We start from the raw sequence: 18,322 nt of genomic DNA on the forward strand, positions 1-18,322 counted from the left end.
TCAAAGGCACCGTTTTGTTACGCCCCCCCCCCCCCCGGTCAAAGATCCTGTTCCCCCGTGGGACCTTACTATGGTTCTTCAAGCTTTGGTCACCCCCTTTTCGAGCCTGCCGCAACTGCAGATTTGAAATTTTTATCTTGGAAAACAGCTTTTCTGGTGGCTATTACCTCTGCAAAAAAGGTTTCAGAATTACAGGCTTTGTCCATCAAAATTCCTTACATGAGTTTTCACAAAGATAGGGTTTCCCTTTGAACCAATCCATCCTTTCTTCCTAAGGTGGCATCAGTATCAATCAGACCATCAATTTTCTTGTTTTTTCCTAATTTTACTAACAAGATGGAATACAAACTCCACATGTTGGATGTTCATAGACCGTTACTTTTCTACTTACACAGGACAAAAAATTTCCGTAAATCTGGTCAATTGTTTTGATCAATTGTTATAAAGCCTTTTTGGGGAACCTATCTCCAAGGTCACTGTAGCTAGATGGATTTCTTCATGCATCTTGCAGGTCTATAAGGGCAGAGGCACATCTCCTCCAGGTCAGGTCCATAGCTACGTCTGCGGCCTTTTGGTCTAGAGTGTCTTTGGATGATATTTGTTCTGCAGCTACTTGGTCCTCATCTCATATGTTTATTTCTCATTACAAATTGGATTTGACTTCCAGAAGGAGAGCATCCTTTGGTTCCGCGGTGCTCCGGAATATCCTTCCATGAGGGCCTCCCAGGAGTTTAATAGCTGGGGACTCTGTCCCACAGGTTGAAGACTAAATGAAGTAAACTACTTCAGATAAAGAAGTTATGTGCTCACCATAACATTCCATCTGAATAGTTGTACTTCATTTATCTTCAACCATCCCTACCTCCTTCCCCTGGACCTTGGCATATGATCAGCCTACGTGATGCAGTATGGGTCACAAGTACATTTTTTCAGGTCGGGTTCTCAGTATAAGGTTCAGCAAACTCGATCTTGAGATGGGAGGCAGTGGAGGTGTATTATGGGTAAGGGGAGGAATTTGGAGCTCGGAGCTGATGCTAGTAAAGTTTCCGGCTCAGATCCAATATGGATCTGTAACCCACAGGTCGAAGACAAATGACGTACACCTACTCAGATGGAATGTTATGGTGAGTACATAACTTCTTTTTTCATCTTATTCAGCCTACAGGTTATCAGATCCAAATGGGTCAAGCCTAAGCACTTTTTCAAAAGCTTGGATCCAAGGCTCTGACTCCTCCCCTACCTATAATTCCCACAGTTCGCCTGAGATCCTCAGATCTTGTTTGATGGCTTGATCCAGGACTTGGTTCTCAAGGGCTCTGACATTTGAAGACAAGTAGGTTTTGGCTTTAAAATTGTCTAGATGTTCAAAGCTTTAGCTTGTATTCTCTCTCTCTTAAGTCTTTTTTACTCGTATCTTTCCCTTTTATTGGGGAAAAAAAAAACTTTTCTTTGCTGTAGGGTTTTTCCTTTTCAACTTTTATCAAAGTTTCCCATATAAGTGTTGACAACTTTGATTATTGTGGTGGTGTTATTGCACCTTGATAATGTTACTGTTGTGTTTTTGGCAAGTTTGTGCAGGTATCCTACCTTTTTTAATTTCCCCAGTATGTCAGACAAGGCCACTGGGTTTAAGAAGTGTTGAGTCTGCAGCCACAAAATACTGCTGCAAGACCCATATTTTCTGTGTGTTTATTGCTTAGGGATTGCACATCTGGACACAGACTGAGGCATGTGCCTGTTTTCTGAACTAGAGTATTGCAAGGATGCAGGGTCAAACTCATTCTGAAAGACCTTCTTCCCACCTAAGTGGGGAGTTTGGCACCTTCTGCTGCAGAAGTTTCTTCTCCAGCTAAGAAACCTAACAAAGTTATGTCTCAGAAAGAGACGGAAAAGGAAAGAGAGATACAAGTTGAAAGAAATAATCTGCGAAGAGGGTAGAAAAACCCAGGAAACTGTTGCTGGATCCTGTGGAGTCCTTTAGTCTGGCACCTAAGACTCCAAGGCATTCACATCCAGAACTTCAGTGAATCAAATTTCCAACTCCAAATCCTCCATGCTTCTCATCAGAGCCATTGAGTCCCAAGCTTCACTCAACTTTCCTACAGGCGATGCAATCATCTTGATCACCTTTGGTGGCTTCATCTGTTAGGTTCTTCCATTCATTGAGAAGTCTTTCAGAAGCTGATGTTGACAGGATGACGCAGAGTTTCTTTTGGACTTGGATTCATCTGGGTAACATCCTGGTGCTGACCCCTTTGAGGCTTCTGGCTATGCCCCAACTGGCCCTACCTCTGGTTTCTTCCATTCCGGTCCAACTTTAATATCTGAAGTCCATGGATGAGCACTGATTGCCTTTTCAGCTTCAACTCTGACAGTTTCCCTTACTCTATTGACTCTGGCCCATTCAGATCAGGATGAGTGTTGAAGCCTCAGATCCTGGGCTAGGGGTGAGGATCGGATCTGAAGTTTTCGAATCCATCCCATCCGCTTCGTGCTCGGCAGCTCAGAATCATTGTTCGTCTCTGACCTGGGATGAGTCAGTGCCAAGGGTATCCTCCTTGTATCTATTGTGGATCAGTGGAGCTCTTGCTCAGCTTCCATTGCATGTTTGGTGTTTGAGGCATTTGAAAGGGTTCTCTCTAAGTCAAGAGAAGAGGGGTGTCTGCCAAGCTTGGTTCCATCCTGACCTCTGCTGTATTCTTTATCTGATTTTGCTCATCCTGATCAAAAGGGACAGTCAGACCCCTTTAGCCTCTTGAGTTCTCACCATGAATGCTCCCTGTCTGATTTCCAGCTTTCCGCAGAAGTTCACACACGGGAGTTGCCAAGGAAGCACACTTGCAAGAGAATAGACTGACTTCAGTGAGGATGAGAGATCCCCATGATGCTCTCTAGAGGGGTGTCTCCTTTGGTGACATTCTAGAATTAAGGAAGCAACAAGGGGGTTGGTCTTTTGAAGCACCCACTCTGAGGAATCTGTGTTCCTTGGGGGATTAGGGCTGGCTTGTCTACCTCCTGTGTGGTGCTGCCCACTGCTGAACTCAAACTCCTAGTTTATCTTTGGGCATGGAAGAAACGTAATGTGGTAGAGTTAATACCACATAAACTGGGTAAAATTTTAGTAGTCCCCAGAACTAGGACACACTGGAGCAAGGGTTCTCCAGTAGATGCTGTGGTTGTTCCAGCAGCCACAAGAAAGAAGCTGTCCAAAGAGAGCATGTCTGTCCACCCCCCGATAGAGAATCAAGGGCTTTGGACAGATTCGGGAAACATACATAAACTTCAGTGACTTTTGCACACACAGTGCTGAATTACGTCGTTAATGTGACACATTTTCAGAGGGATTTGATGACATCCAGACATTAGTGGAATTCCAGTTTGTCTATTCTTCATTCTGTGTCTAACATATCCATTCATCTTCTTTCCAACACAGCTGATGGTATGGCCAAAGCAGCAGGCACCAGCATTGCTGTTTGCTGACATGCCTGTATGTGCCTGTGACACTTCACGGAAGGCTTCACGACATCCTTCATTAATACCCATTTTGATGGTTCAGCTCTGTTCAAACCAAAGGAGGAGGAAACTCAACAGGAACAAGCAGGAAGGCAAGATCTTGTTTGTGGTCTGAATTCAGTTTTTTTTACCTCACAAAGTACCTTTTCCAAGAACTGAAGGGGGGGGGGGGCTGTGGCTTTAACCAAGATCTTCCTGCAGACAGATCAGCCCCACCCCCACCCCCACACACACCCAGGTAGAGGGATGAGGTAATTTTAATGGATGTCACCCCAGATGCAGACTTTGGAATCGAGGATTTCATTGTTCTTTCACTTAGAAACTCTACCAGCATTCCTGAAGTGTTGCCTAACTGCCACACTTAGGCAGTTGGGGAGTGCTTATCCCTGCATCCTCTAGCCTGACAGGCCATCATGCAAGGTTCATGGGTGCAGAGGATAATCACCAGAGGCTATGTTGTTCTCTTTGGTTCCCCTCCACAGAAAAAGAAAATAATTCCCGAGTACCACCCAGCCAGATGAAATCCACAGGAGCAGAAGTAGAAAAATCTGCTAGAAAAAAAGAGTCATCCAGCATGTCTCCCAGACCAGTCAGGATCTGGAGTCTTTTCCAGGCTCTTTTTCATTAAGAAGAAAACAATGGACCTCAGGCCAATGTGGAACCTAAACAACCCAGTCAGTTTGTAGAGCAGACCAAATTTTCAGTAGTCTTGGTGTAGTCCATTCTGTCACTGCTGAAGGAGGACAGCTGGATGCTCTTCACAGATCTCCAGTATGCATGCTATTATATCAAGGTAAAAAAGCAGTCCAGGAGATTTCTCAGTTTCCAGCTGTGACCCAATCGATTTCAGTTCAGAGTACTGCCTTTTGGTCTCACCACAGCCCCCTGGGTGTTCACCAAATGCATGGCAGTGGTAGCAGCATATCTAAGACTGCAAGGGTTCCAGGTGTTCGCAGTATTTAGATGATTGACTCCTTATCGCACCAACCAAGGATCGACTAGTCCAGTGCAGGAACTTTTAGCTCCACCTTGAGCTACAGTTGGGAGTTATAGTCAGTCTTGCAAAGAATCAGCTAACACCAGTACAGCAAGTAGAGTTTATTGAATGCCACCTTGGATATAAATTCTCAGATAGCCAAACTTCCACTGTCTAGAGTATTGTCCCTGCATCAGGTAGTCTCAGAGGTTCTTCATCACCCTTGTCCCCAACAAGACTTATTCTCAGACTTTTTAGATTCAATGGCTGCTTGATCACTTTGTTTCCTCAAACAAGATACTGCGTGAGAGTCCTGTAGTAGACTTTCTATTCAGTGGTCCCTGATGTCTCAACTCCTGCCTGCTGCATCAGTACATCTCACACCAATATGCAGACAACATATCAGTTTATGGTTGACATCCTCCCTCCTCCATAGTGTCAAAGGGTTAACTATTTTTACCACCACCCCTGATAGCCATGGTGACAGATGCTTCCCTTCTGGGAAGGGGGGGGGGTAATTTTGATGGGGAAACAGTTGTAGTGTCTTGTTCAGCTGTAGAGGTCAGTCTTCACATCAGTGTCTTGGAGATTGTGGCAGTCCTCACAGTGTTGCAGGCTTTTCAGGGCACCCCCCCCCGAGGGGTGTGATCTTCATACAGATGGACAACATGGCAGTACTGTGGTGTATCAACAAGCAGGGAGGAACCTGATCATATCCACTTTACTGGGAAGTCATGAGAGTGTGGCGGTGGGCAATGTCTTCCCATCACTTTCTCATTGCAGTGCACATACTGGGGATTTCAGTGTTCTGATGGACAAGCTGAGCAGATCTGTTCTTCTGCACCATGAGTGGTCCCTCACTCAGACAGTGGCAACTCAGATTTTTAGTCCCTGTGGCCACCCTTGCAGCAATGTTTTTGCCTGCCTCATACCAAAATGACAGTCTGCCATGGGTGTTGGATCCTCATCCAGATCTTCTAAATCAACCAGTCTGGTCAATCATACCAGGACCTGAAAACCCTGAAGTTAGAGGTGATTTCTCCGGTTTTAATGGTGGCCCGAGATGGCTGGCTTTCTACTGCAGTGGTTAATATTTTATCTTATTCTCAGAAAATGAATACAGAAAAGTTTATCTCAGTAAATGGAGAAGGTTTACCATATGGGCTTCTTCCAAAGGACTAGACCCTTTTTTGGGCCCTCTTACATCCATTTTGGATTTTTTTGCAGAGCTTTTTCACAAAGAATCCAACTTTTCAACCATTGTTACAATTGGCATCCATTTCCATTTTTCACATAGGGCAAAATCAGACTTCTATTGATTCTCTAAAGATTTCAAATGTTTTTTTCTGCTGGGAACCTTCCTGTTAAGACCACCAATATGATCTGGTTCCCCCCTTGGGGTTTTACTGTCACGCTTTAACAAAATCTCCATTTGAGTCTGCCTCTACAGTAGATTTAAAATGCCTTTTTGGAAGACACTGTTTTGGTAGTCATCACATCCGCAAGGAGGATCATGGAGTTGCAGGTCTTATGTACGCCTTCATATCTGTTTTTTTTCACCAGGGCAGAGCATCTTTGAGAACAAATCCTCACTTTCTTCCAAAGGTGGCATCTGAAGTGAACCTTTATCAGATTATTAATCTACCAGTGTTTTCCCAGAAGTTTTTAGCAAAGAAGAGTATATTCTACACTTACTAGACGTTCATCGTCAACTTGGGTTTTATTTACACAGGATATCAGGAAGTCTAATCAGCTTTTCATTGCTCTTTCTAAAGCTGAAATTTAGTCAAGGACTGGCTAAAGTGCAATACATTCAGAAGATTGGCAGCTTTGAACTTCGAAGCTGAAAACGTCAACAGCGTAAGGTTGAAATATAAAAAAGAGAAGGCGTTTTGGTGCTGGCTTTTTAATAGTAGTGAATTGACTGGTAGTGTATTTCATGAAGTCACGATACAGAAGGGGCTGTATTTTCCCTTTGCACACTTTTGGAGTTGGTATGTACAGTGGATATAAAAAGTGTGTACAACCCTGTTAAAATGCCAGGTTTTTGTGATATAAAAAAATGAGACCACAATAAATCATTTCAAAATTCTTCCCACCTTTAATGTGACATATAACCTGTACAATTCAATTGAAAAACAAATTTGTTGGGGGGGGAAATATAAAAACATGTACAGTACACCGGTTGCATAAGTGTGTGCACCCTTAAACTAATACTTTGTTGAAGCACCTTTTGATTTAATTGCAGCAATTCAGTCTTCTTGGGTACACACCTGCCATCAATTAAAGAGACTTTGATTTAACCCCAAATAAAGTTCAGCTGTCCTAGTAGGATTTTCTGGACATTTACTCATTTGCCTGCTACAGCAAAAAGCCATGGTTCACAGAGAGCTTACAAAGCATCAAAGGGATCTCATTGTTGAAAGGTATCAGTCAGAAAAAGGGTACAAAACATTTCCACAGCATTGGCTATACCATGGAACACAGTGAAGGCAGTCAGCAAAAAGTGGAGAAAATATAGGACAGCAGTCAGTCAAAAGTCAAGTCAGACAACAGGACAAAGAGCTGGACATCCCTCCAAAATTGATGAAAAGACGAGACGAAAACTGGTCAGGGAGGCTGCCAAGAGACCTACAGCAGCACTGAAGGAGCTGCAGGAATTTCTGGCAAGTACTGCTTCTGTACTACATGTGACAACACTCTCCCGTATTCTCCATATGTCTGAACTATGGGGCTAGGGTTGCAAGACGGAAGCCTTTTCTTACACAGAAAAACATCCAGGCCTGGCTAAAATTTGCAAAACAATACATCGTCTCCCAAAAGCATGTGGGAAAATGTGTTATGTTCTGATGAGACCAGGGTTGAACTTTTTTGCCACAATTCCAAAAGGTACTTTTGGCGCAAAAACAACACTTTGCATCACCAAAAGATCACCATCCCCACAGTCAAGCATGTTGTTGGCAGCATCATGCTTTGGGGTTGTTTTTCTTCAGCTGGAACTGGGACTTTAGTCAAGGTGGAGGGAATTATGAATAGTTTCAGATACCAGTCACATTTGGCCCAAAACCTTCAGGCGTCTGCTAGAAAGCTGAAGATGAAGAAGAATTTCACCTTTCAACACAACAGTGAGCCCAAGCATCATCCAAATCAACAGAAGAATGGCTTCACCAGAAGAAAATTAAAGTTTTGGAATGAATGGCCCAGCCAAAGCCCAGACCTAAATCCAATAGAGATAATCTGTGGTGTGACCTGAAGAGGGCTGTGTAGAAGAGATGCCCCCGCAGTCTGACAGATTTGGTGCGTTTTTTTCAAGGAAGAGTGAGCAAATATTGCCAAGTCAAGATGTGCCATACTGATAACTCCTACCCAAGAAGACTGAGTGTTGTAATTAAATCAAAAGGTGCTTCAACAAAGTATTAGTTTAAGGGTCTGCACACACAACAAAAGTATTAGTTTAAGGGTGTGCACACTTATGCGACCAGTGTATTGTATGTTTTTTTATTTTTTTATATTTTTCCCCTAACAGATTTGTTTGTTTTTCAGTTGAATTGTACAGGTTATAGGTCAAATTAAAGGTGGGAAAAGTTTTGAAATTATTTATTGGGGTCTTATTTTTTTTTATATCACAAAACCCTGGTATTTTAACAGGGGTGTGTACACTTTTTATATCCACTGTATAAGTAGCAGGGGATGTGGGGACACAGCCCCCACATTGGAGGTGAAGGGGCTTGCCCACTGCAAAAACGTTGGTTTTGTTCGTTTTTGCTTTTTTGAGATACAGCCTTAAGTGGTTGATGTTTTCAACTTGGATGTTCAAAGCTGTCACTCTTCTGAATGTATTCCATCTAAAGTAACTCTAGCCATATGGCTTTCCAACTGTCTAATGTTTGTGCATGAAAAGTTGGGATTGACTTTTCGTGGCAAACCAAAGGCTCATTCTGCCAGGGCATTGGCTACTTCCACTACCTGTATTGGTAGGGTTTCTGTTGATGAGATTTGTGTTGCAGCTACTTTGTCTACTGTCCATACTTTTGTGTTCCACTGCAGTCTTAATGTACATTCCAGATCCCGGACATCCTTTGGCTCCACTGTTCTAGGATATATCATCCTTCGATTCCACCCAGGTGTATCAGTAGCTTGGAAGTCTGTCCCAGAGATTGAATCAGACGTAAACAGACATCATCAGATATGAAAGTTATGTAATTAGCAGGATGTTGGATCCTTGTTTTGTTTTCATTCAGTTCAGCATCCCTCCCTCCGTCCCACAGCCTAAATTATCGTTTTTATACTCCAGTTGGACCTGACGAGAGGCCTTGTCTTTGGACAGCCTGTTTCTTTGTGTTCTTCGTGGTTCCACCATTATTGTCAACTATGTTAAGTAGACCTGTGTAGTCTTTATGGGATAAAACCTTGTCTATAAGCAGGCAAAGTCAATCTGAGGTACTCTGTGGAACTGAAGGAATTATGGGCAGGAGATGACTCAGAGACCAGGAACCAAGCTTCGGATAAAGCACCAAGGTCAGATCCAGTCTGATCTGATGAACCTAAAGTTGAACCAGACGAAATTGAGACAACATGGATCTAGCATTATGATAAGTACGTAACGTTCTTTCATCTTCTGCTCTGCCATTTTCGTGGCTGAAAAAGGCTTTTGGAGCTTGTCTGCATCTTTTTTTTATTTTATGATTTCTAGAAAATTAATAATTCTTTCTATCCAGAATAAGTGAAACTTCTCAAAGTTATCAGAATAATGGTTATCTGAAAACTGTACAATTACAGCAAGTATTTCTTCTTATTCTTGCTGATTGTGTATGCAAGTAAAGTTAACATGTAGTTAGTGTGAAGTGATAAATGTGTGGGATGGCATCCCCATTATAACCTGCTGCTGTCTGTTTGCAGTATGACCTGTGCCAAATGCAATCATGGATTCTGCTGGCGATGTCTGAAACCCTGGAAACCAAACCACAAGGATTATTACAATTGTTCTGCAATGGTATGTAACTTGCCTTCTCTACCTCCCTTTACAGTATGTTGTGCTGCTGTACTTCTGCTTTATACGTGTGGAATGCATTTTCTCCATTCTTTTGGCTCTTTTTTATTTATTTTTTTCCATACTGATGGAAATGAAATCTGGAAGTGTACTGAGTTTTTTAAATAATGTCAGCTGTTGCAGAACTAGACAAATTTTGTTTTTCTGTGTCATAGACTTGTATGTTTGTCAGTTCAAGTTGAATGCATAATATTTTTAAACCCTCTATATTTTCAGAAATGGCTGTGCTGTTTTGTCATTCTAGGATTTAGAATTCACCTTTTCATGCATATGTTTGTATGATATGCTTGTTTGATTATACCTTATGCCCATATAGTTCTTTCTCAGTTAAAAACTGCATGTAAAATCCATCACTGTCGATCAGCTGAAGCCAGGTGGGCCATTGCAGTTAAATTCCTTCTGCCAAGGTTGGAGTATATCTTGCCAGTGATGTTTTGCTTTCCAATCACAACACAAACATCTTACAAAAAATGAAAATAAGATATTTATTCATATAATTTCCAAAAGGGAACTTTATTGCCAAACATCGAGAAAGATTGGCTGGCTACTCGCCTATCTTTAACAGAACAAATTTCCTTCTAAACTCTCCTGTGCTCAAGCTTTTACACCAAAGTTATTGTCCCTCCTCTTAAAAAAAAGCTATAAATAAGGAATAGCTGTCTTAGTCTTAGAAAAACAGGAGGTATCTGTGTACATAGATCTTCATTTATTAAGACTATGACAGAGCCTGGAGTAATCTACCAAAAAAAAGGATACTACAAGTTTAAAACCTTTAAGAACCTACTAACAGAACATCTAACAGAAGCAAACAAATGAGACTACTTTGAAAACTGGGTTAAACATATTTATCAAAAATGTCTGTGGTATATGTAGTATGGCCGACTCATAAATTAAATGTAACTAATGAGGTGATTGTAAACATTTGTTCATACTATGTATGTGCATAGTAATTTTTCATGCATCTGCACATGGACTAAATGTTGTTTTACTTGTATTTTTCATACTTCGCATTATAGTTTCGATTACTTTTTATGTTCATAGTGGTGGTGTGACTGACTGTTGTGATGACTTGCCACAAGGTCAGAGTCATGCCTGCAAAAGATCCTTAGACTTTTTCAACAAAGAGTAAATATGATCTTATTTCTCAACTTGATATAAATCAAGACAACAAAACAGTTTTATATTGAGTTAATGTGGATTGTTGTCTATTTTTCAAAACTTGGAGAGGAAGTAATTTGCCCATTTAATTACTACATAGCACTGTCCAGCTGCATTACTGCGGTGATGGTGCTGCGGTAGCATTGTCGCCTCACAGTTAGACGGTGCCCGTTCGATTCTCAGAGCGTTTTCTGTGTGGCGACATGCGTGAATGGGCGTTCCTTCGTTGAAGGTTGTGCGTTAGGCCCGGCAAGCCAGCACGCAAAAATCTACTGCCAGTCATTAGCGGACCGGAGTTCCGCTGTGGCAACCCCTAACCGGGAAAAGCTGAAAGACACAAACAAACTGTCCAGCTGCATTAGTAAAAGTTTGTGTTTTCTGCATAATTGCTGCCAAAAACAGTAATCCAAAGTAATTTTCTTTCATCTGGAGAAGCTGCTTGATCTTCTCAATGTCCACATATTCTTTATTTGAGATGTACTCGGTCTAGGATTGGGGTTGTATGTAGTATTTTATACTCTTAGTATTAGTGTATAAGGCCTTTGCAACATTGATTGAACAGGGTCTCATCTGTAACAAAAAATGTATTTTTAATCTTCCCAGACAAATGCCTATTTATGAAGTCTGCTCAGGGGCTGCCAATGTTTATACCTGAACAGTTGCAGGTACTGTGCCAGAAATGTTTATAATTTAATTTGCATTTCTCTATACATTCTGAGATTGCCTTGCACTCTGTTTAATACACACACACATATATGTGCATGTGGTTTACTATCATAATCTTGAAACTTATAATTCTGAACCATAATATTGAAAGACCAAAACTAAAGTTCAAAATCTCTCAAATACTGAATTTCCTCTACCAGTTTGATCCCAGAAATGAGTGCTAATATTGATCTTGCAAGGGTATCAACCCAAGAACGAGTGCAAGCATGGATTATGCAGGGAGGCATAACCAGGAGTTAGATATTTTGTTTTTCAGAATTTTGGACTTTTAGCATTATGTTGATTTCAGGATTGTGGGTCTGCTGTCTGACTTCAGACCTCAGAAATGTTAGCATGTGTGATGTCAATATGTTAATAGGCAAACACCAACACAGTACAGTGCATGCTCCAAGGCTTATCCTTAGAACATACAGAAGAGAAGACAAGCCCCCTGTGCCCCCCACACTCCTTGTTAATTATGTATACTAGCTCCAAAATTGCACACTCACTGGGGAAAAAAGCATATACCCCTACCCTGGGGACTGTCGGTCTCACAAATCTGTTGACCAGTATGTGTCATATGTCGAGAATACATGTCAATTTAACTTCCAGTCGACCAGTGCTGGGAACCCATGTGTGGTGTGTGTGTGTGTAAACTCCCAAATTCCAACAGATGTTTTGCTGATGCACCTTGGTCGACAAAACAAATGGTAGCTGGGTGTGCGACATTGACAGTTTCAGGGGTTGGGGAATATACCCTTTCCTCCGGGGTTTGTGTAATCTTGAAGTTAGTCTATATAGTTAGCCTGGATGCTTGGAGGGTGTAGTGGGGCTTGCCACCTGGAAAAAAATGTTTTTCTTTCTTTTTTTTGTATGCATTGTGGATATTCCATGGGCATGCTTATTGCCTAATTTGCGCTGTCAACTTTTTGCTGTCGCTGTTCACAATGTTCGGGTGTTTTGATGTAATTCAGTGCACCCATATATAAACAAACACGTGTGTGTGTATATTGTCATCTACCATTAATCTAATTTGTAATTGCAGTCTTTTTTTTGTCATTGTGTGGCTGTCTCTTATATGGATTTAAATCTAGGTTTTCCATTAACTTTGCCATTTGACTTCCCCATTTAGTTGCATGGTAATTTATTTTGGCCTGTATTTAGAAATTCCTCAAACATAGAGACAGAATCTGAATGTGTAATCCATCGAGTATATATAAAATTGTACTCGTCATTAAAGTTAAATTCTATGCTGCAGATAAGAGTAGTCAACTCTTCTAATTGCTAGGTTTTCAGTTTTGTATTTTGCATGTTGTCTGTTCAGAATGTTCCTGACATCTTGCTTTGCAAAAGCTAACATAAAATTCAGTTTAGTCAGGCTTTGTATATTTTTTAAACACCTTTATTAAATTATCACATAAGACATATGTGCACATATCTTAATAGAAAAGAAAACCAAGCATATTAACATTTTTCATTTATGTACATTATACATTACATAAATGATTTATTTTCTTATAACTGTCATTCAGTCCAGCATTACATAAATTGCTGAATTCCTGCCTTCCCTTAAACCTCACTTCTCCACCTGAACATTGTTCAGCATATATTGTTGCTGCAAATTCCATTTATTTTTATGTAATTTGATTTGTCCCTTTTCTAAAGATCCCACTTTGTTTTTTTCTCCGTTTTACGGTATTCAGTGCATCAGATACAATTGGTTTAGATTTTGGTTTCCATTTTCTAGTAATTATTTTGCTAGCTAACACAATTAAACTTAAAGCCTTAATATGTCTAGGCAATTCAGATCCTGTCATCATCAGCCCCCTTTTTCCCATATTTCTACATGGGGTCAGAGTTTCGTGTTAACTGTTGCCAACTCTCTCGATTCAGTGCCACACTCCTGCCTTCAACACTCATGCCTGACTGTCGCAGATCTTCTTTCACACAGTCTATCCACCTCTTTGCTGGACGTCCTCGCTTCCTCTTACCTTCTTCCTGTCTGTCCCAAATCTTCCTCTCCAGATTGTCTTCTGCTTTTCTGCACATGTGCCCAAACCACCGTAATCTGTTCTCTCTGATCTTTCCTGCAATTGGAGCTACTTTGGCTTCTGCTCTTATGTCCTCATTTCTTCGTCTGTGTGCATCCTGCCACCTTTTTCAGAAACTTCATTTCCATCACCTATGTCACCTCTAGCTTCTTCAACTGTTCTGACTTTGCTGCCCAGGTTTCCGTACCATACAGTAGCACTGTCTTGTACACCTTACTTTTCAGTTTCTTTGGCATTCTTCTGTCATAGACTTCACCTGATACTCTATGCCAGTTGGCTGCAGCCCATCTGATTCTAGCTTTGACCTCTTCATTCAGACTACACTTCTCCTCAACTACCCTCCCAAATACTTGAAGCTGTTTACCTGTTCCACTATCTTCCCTTCTATCTCAATTCTCAGCTTCTGATTTCCCCAATTTGTTACCATTACCACCATCTTGTCTGTGCTTAGTTTCATCCCATGTGCCTTCAGATTTGCATTCCATTCTCCTATCCTTTGCTGAAGTTCCAGCTCAGAGTCTGCCTGTACTGCTACATCATCTGCATACAATAGCTTTGTTGATCTGTCCCCTCCAACCCGTTTGCTAATGTAGTCTGTCACCAGTATGAACAGCAGTGGGCTCAGCTGAACCCTGATGTACACCCACTCCGACTGGGAACCCCTCTGTGAGCCCAAACACTGTTCGTACTTGAGTTATTGGGTCCTTGTACATAGCCTGCACTAAGTCTACCAATGTTTCTGGGGCTTCAAACCACTGCAGTACTGCCCAGATCAGCTTTCTTGGGACCTTGTTATATGCTTTCTCCAAGTCTTGGAAAGCCCAGTTGGACTCTGTCCTCATCTCTAGCTTCTTCTCAAGTATCTGTCTCAGTGCAAACATCGGGTCATTTGTGCTGCATCGTGATGTGAATCCAAACTGCTCATCTCCCATCTTACATTCTGCTACTCTGCGTATCCATTGATCAGTCACCCCTCTCCAGAACTTTCATGCAATGCGGTAGGAATTTGATGCCTCCGTATTGCCCACAGTTGTGGATGTCCCCTTTGTTCTTGTACACTGGCACGAGTATGCTTATTCTCCAGATCCTGTCTCTCCATTCAAAACAGTTTCCTTAGTTACAGCTATTTGCTCATCCAACAATATTTCTAATATAGGATTTTTAAAATCTGCCAACTCATTGCACTCCCAAAAAACATGTTTTCAATTACCACTTTCTTTTCCATCAGGCGTCCAACATTTGATATCTGTCTGATGAAAAATTCTTCAAAATTTTCTTTGGGTATAAAAATACCTTTGCAGACACTTCCAAATAAAAATCCTAAACTTTCTTGACTTTGTTGCATACTTGGGAGCCATACATATGTCCTCCTCGTTGTTCCCTTGTAAATTGTGTTTCCTGTCTCTTCCAATCTTTTTTAACCTCCTCTGATTTATTATTTAGTTAGCATGAAATATTTTATATACCATACTAACTTTCCCTTTTTTAACATCAGCTGCTGTTGTATATTCAACTAAAATCTACTAGAGCAGGTCTTTCACTTAGGACCCCCCCCCATCCCTTTCTCTTTGTCTATACTCTTGATATCAGCCATGATAGGAAAGGCAGTTTCTGGTTTGCAGTCCAAATTTATTTGTGGCCTTATTCCACTCTTAGTGCCTTCCCCCTCTTCAGTTGTTTGCTCCCAATACCTTGGTTCTTTTGTCAGATGTTCTTCATCTCACATTGCTGCAGTCCTTACATATGGGTAGTCCACTGTCCTCGGTCGGCCCGAATACCAAAGTATTAGTCGGTCAAGGCGCTTACAACTGACATCAGGACGTCAGGGTACAAAAGCGCATGACCGACGTCATATCCTCAGTCTTTTTTGCCGCATGGTCCGATGCAGAAGCAGCGTTGCAAGTGCCGTTCGGCGTTCTGAAATTTTTCGAGTTCGGAGTTTCAGACCGAATCCAAGTTGGCTAAGTACCCCGTTGGGGAATATTTTGTTTTTTTCTTGCCTCAGTGTATTACCGGATGTCAGAAAAAGTGAATAATTGTATTTCTTGTGGGAAACAGATACCGCATAGGGATTATCATTCTTTGTGCATTCCTTGTTTGGGGGCTGAGCACGGCGTAGTCGGGTGTCGCTTTGTGCTAGGTTTAATAAGCGCACTATTGCGAAGGTTAGATTGTGCTAGGCTGGTCTTCGTAAGCGGTGCAGTTATATTATGCCGCCAGATACTCCGACGCCCGCTTCCACGAAGAAGCGCAAAGACAAAGCGGTTAAACCCAGGCAAGATGAGTCATCCGTTCCGGACGCCGGTTCTTTAGAGGCTTCAGTGGAACCGTGGTTCCGATGGAGGCTTCTCTGGAGTCTCAGGGGGAGACTTTAATTTTGCAGGATGTGGCCTCTCAAGAGGCAGGTCAGGCTGAAGGGGCTTCTCAGGTTTCTGTACTCCCCTCCCTTCCCAGGGTGGTTAGGCCCTCTCCTTCTGTTTCCAAGGCTTCTTCCAGAGGCAGGCCAGGTTTAGCTTCTGCTGGTGTCAGTCCTAGTTCAGCAGGGTCTGTGCCTAAGAAGCACATGCTTAAAATGGCAGAAGATTTGATTACTCTGATTAGAGGTTCTATGCCCCCTCCTGATAAGAGACCTAGGGTGGAGCCAGAGTTAGAAAGTTTTGAACAGGCTTCGGATGATTCAGAGTCTTCGGCTGAAGACTTGCAGGAGTACACTCCTTATTCTGATTCTGATGCAGAAGATTCCACTCCTTCTGCTTCTCCTCCAGAGGATTTTTCTTTTTCAGAGACACTTCATTCTATGAGGGAACATTTTAAGTGGGAAGGTCAGGACTTCTCTGATTCACGGAAAAGGCTTAGGGAATTTTTGTTTTTACCTCAACATAGGCCCTTAGCTATACCCCCTGTTCTGGATGTTGTGCAAGATGTATTTTCAGAGGCTTCACTTAATCCTGATTCTCTGCCTCCTGCGCCTGTTAAACCGGATAGGTATTACAGGGTGCCTGAGGCTCATAAATATCTCTATAAGAGTCCTAGGGCGGACCCAGAAACTATTAATCAGGGACCTAAGGGTGTCAGGGCCTCTGTTGTTAAGAATCCGGTTCCTCTAGATAAAGAGGCCAGAGCTTTGGATAGATGGGGAAAGAAGGTCTATACATCTTCTACCTTAGCAATGAGGGCTTTGAATTGCCAGTTTCATATGTTGAAATATCAGAATTTTCTTCTTTCTCAATTGAAATCTAAGGTGGATGCTCTGGCAGAAGGCATTGAGTGTAAAGAATTACAAGATTTGGTGCATGTCTCTGAACAGGTGGGTAAGCATTCTTTACAGTGTGGTTTTGATGCTTTGCAGGCCTCTTCTAGGGTGGCTGCCACTGGTTCAGTTCTTCGCAGGCACGCCTGGCTTAAGGATCAGAATTTATCTGACCATGTTAAGACAAGGATTTTGGATGCTCCTTTGCAGTCTGAAGTGTTGTTTGGTCCACCTGTGGAGTCAGTCTTGAAGAAAATGGAAGACAAGGCTAAGTCTATGCAGACTGTTAAAGATTTTTTGCAAGTTCAGCCTCCGAAGTTTAGTAGAAATTGGCCTGCTAAGGGGTGGACGATCCTTCTTCTGATTCTCAGTCTAGGGGTAGATCTAGACGTGGTAGGGGCAGAGCTCAGAGTTCCTTCAGACCTAGAACATGGAGTTCACCTGCACAATCTTCGAGTGAGGGCAGGGGTCAGCCCTTTCGTAAACAGGCCCAATGACCTACTTTTTCAGCTGCCAGATCCTTCTTGCCGGGCAGCACCTTTGGGAGGACGGTTGGCACTCTTCAAGGAAAATTGGATTTTAATTACCCAGGACAAATGGGTATTGGATATCATACACCAAGGTTACAAGTTTTATTTCCATACCTTGCCTCCTTTCAAAGGCATGCCAGACGTTCCTCCTCAGCAAAGACTAGAGGCTCACAAACAGATTTCTCTACTACTTCAAATAGGAGCTATACAACCGTCCCTCTGCCAGAAGTGGGCCTAGGATTTTATTCTCGCCTGTTTCTAGTACCAAAGAAAGGGAACACGTGGAGACCAATTTTGGATTTATCTATCCTCAACACATATCTGGACATTCCCAAGTTCAAAATGTTGACGTTACAGCAGCTTTTACCTCTGCTGGGCAAAGATCACTGGATGGTGACTCTGGATCTCAAGGAGGCTTACCTTCATGTTCCTATCAGGCCCAGTTGCAGGAAGTATCTGCGTTTTGGCTGGGACTTTTAATTATCAGTTCTCTGCATTGCCCTTTGGCTTATCTACTGTGCCCAGAGTGTTCACAAAGGTTCTGGCTCCAGTGATAGCTTTCTTCAGGCTAAAAGGAATACAAATCTATCCTTATTTGGACGATTGCCTGATTCTGGCTCAAGGAAAGGACGAACTTCTTCATCATTTACAGTATGTGATGGCAGTGTTAAGATGCCTAGGGTATTCTGTGAACGAAATAAAGTCCAGTCTAGTACCCTCTCAGGACAGGTGCTTTCTGGGTGTGAGACTGAATACAGCATCCCAGATGGCCTTTTGACCCCGGACAAACAAAAGAATCTTTCTCTTTATTTCCATCAATTGTCTCGTCAGTCCAGGCTGACTGCAAGGACAGTCCTTCAAGCCTTGGGGTTCATGGCATCTTGTATTCTGGTACTTCCCAATGCCAAACTGCATATGAGGAAGCTACAATGGTATCTCAAAAATGTATGGACGCAACACTGCCAAGATATGGACACTGTCATTCAGATAATACCTTGCATTCAAAAGGAATTTTTGTGGTGGGCTCAGGAATGTCACCTAAACAAGGGACTCTCTGTGACCCGACCAGAGGCGAGTCAGATTCTAACG

The 18,322-nt window shown here is 42.2% G+C and overlaps 1 protein-coding gene across 2 annotated transcripts in view; it reads left to right on the top strand.

The window, feature by feature from the left end:
- CUL9 (cullin 9) overlaps positions 1–18,322 on the top strand; it is a 2,881,018-nt gene that overhangs the window by 2,467,913 nt on the left and 394,783 nt on the right. For both annotated transcript variants that reach the window (XM_044060287.1, XM_044060293.1), the window contains exon 35: positions 9,389–9,482. In XM_044060287.1, the coding sequence (XP_043916222.1) occupies positions 9,389–9,482 (94 nt within the window). The remainder of the gene's footprint in view (positions 1–9,388; positions 9,483–18,322) is intronic.

The sequence above is a fragment of the Protopterus annectens genome, chromosome 1.part0 (genome assembly GCF_019279795.1).
Source record: "Protopterus annectens isolate FY-2018-M chromosome 1.part0, PAN1.0, whole genome shotgun sequence".
Lineage (NCBI taxonomy): Eukaryota > Metazoa > Chordata > Ceratodontiformes > Protopteridae > Protopterus > Protopterus annectens.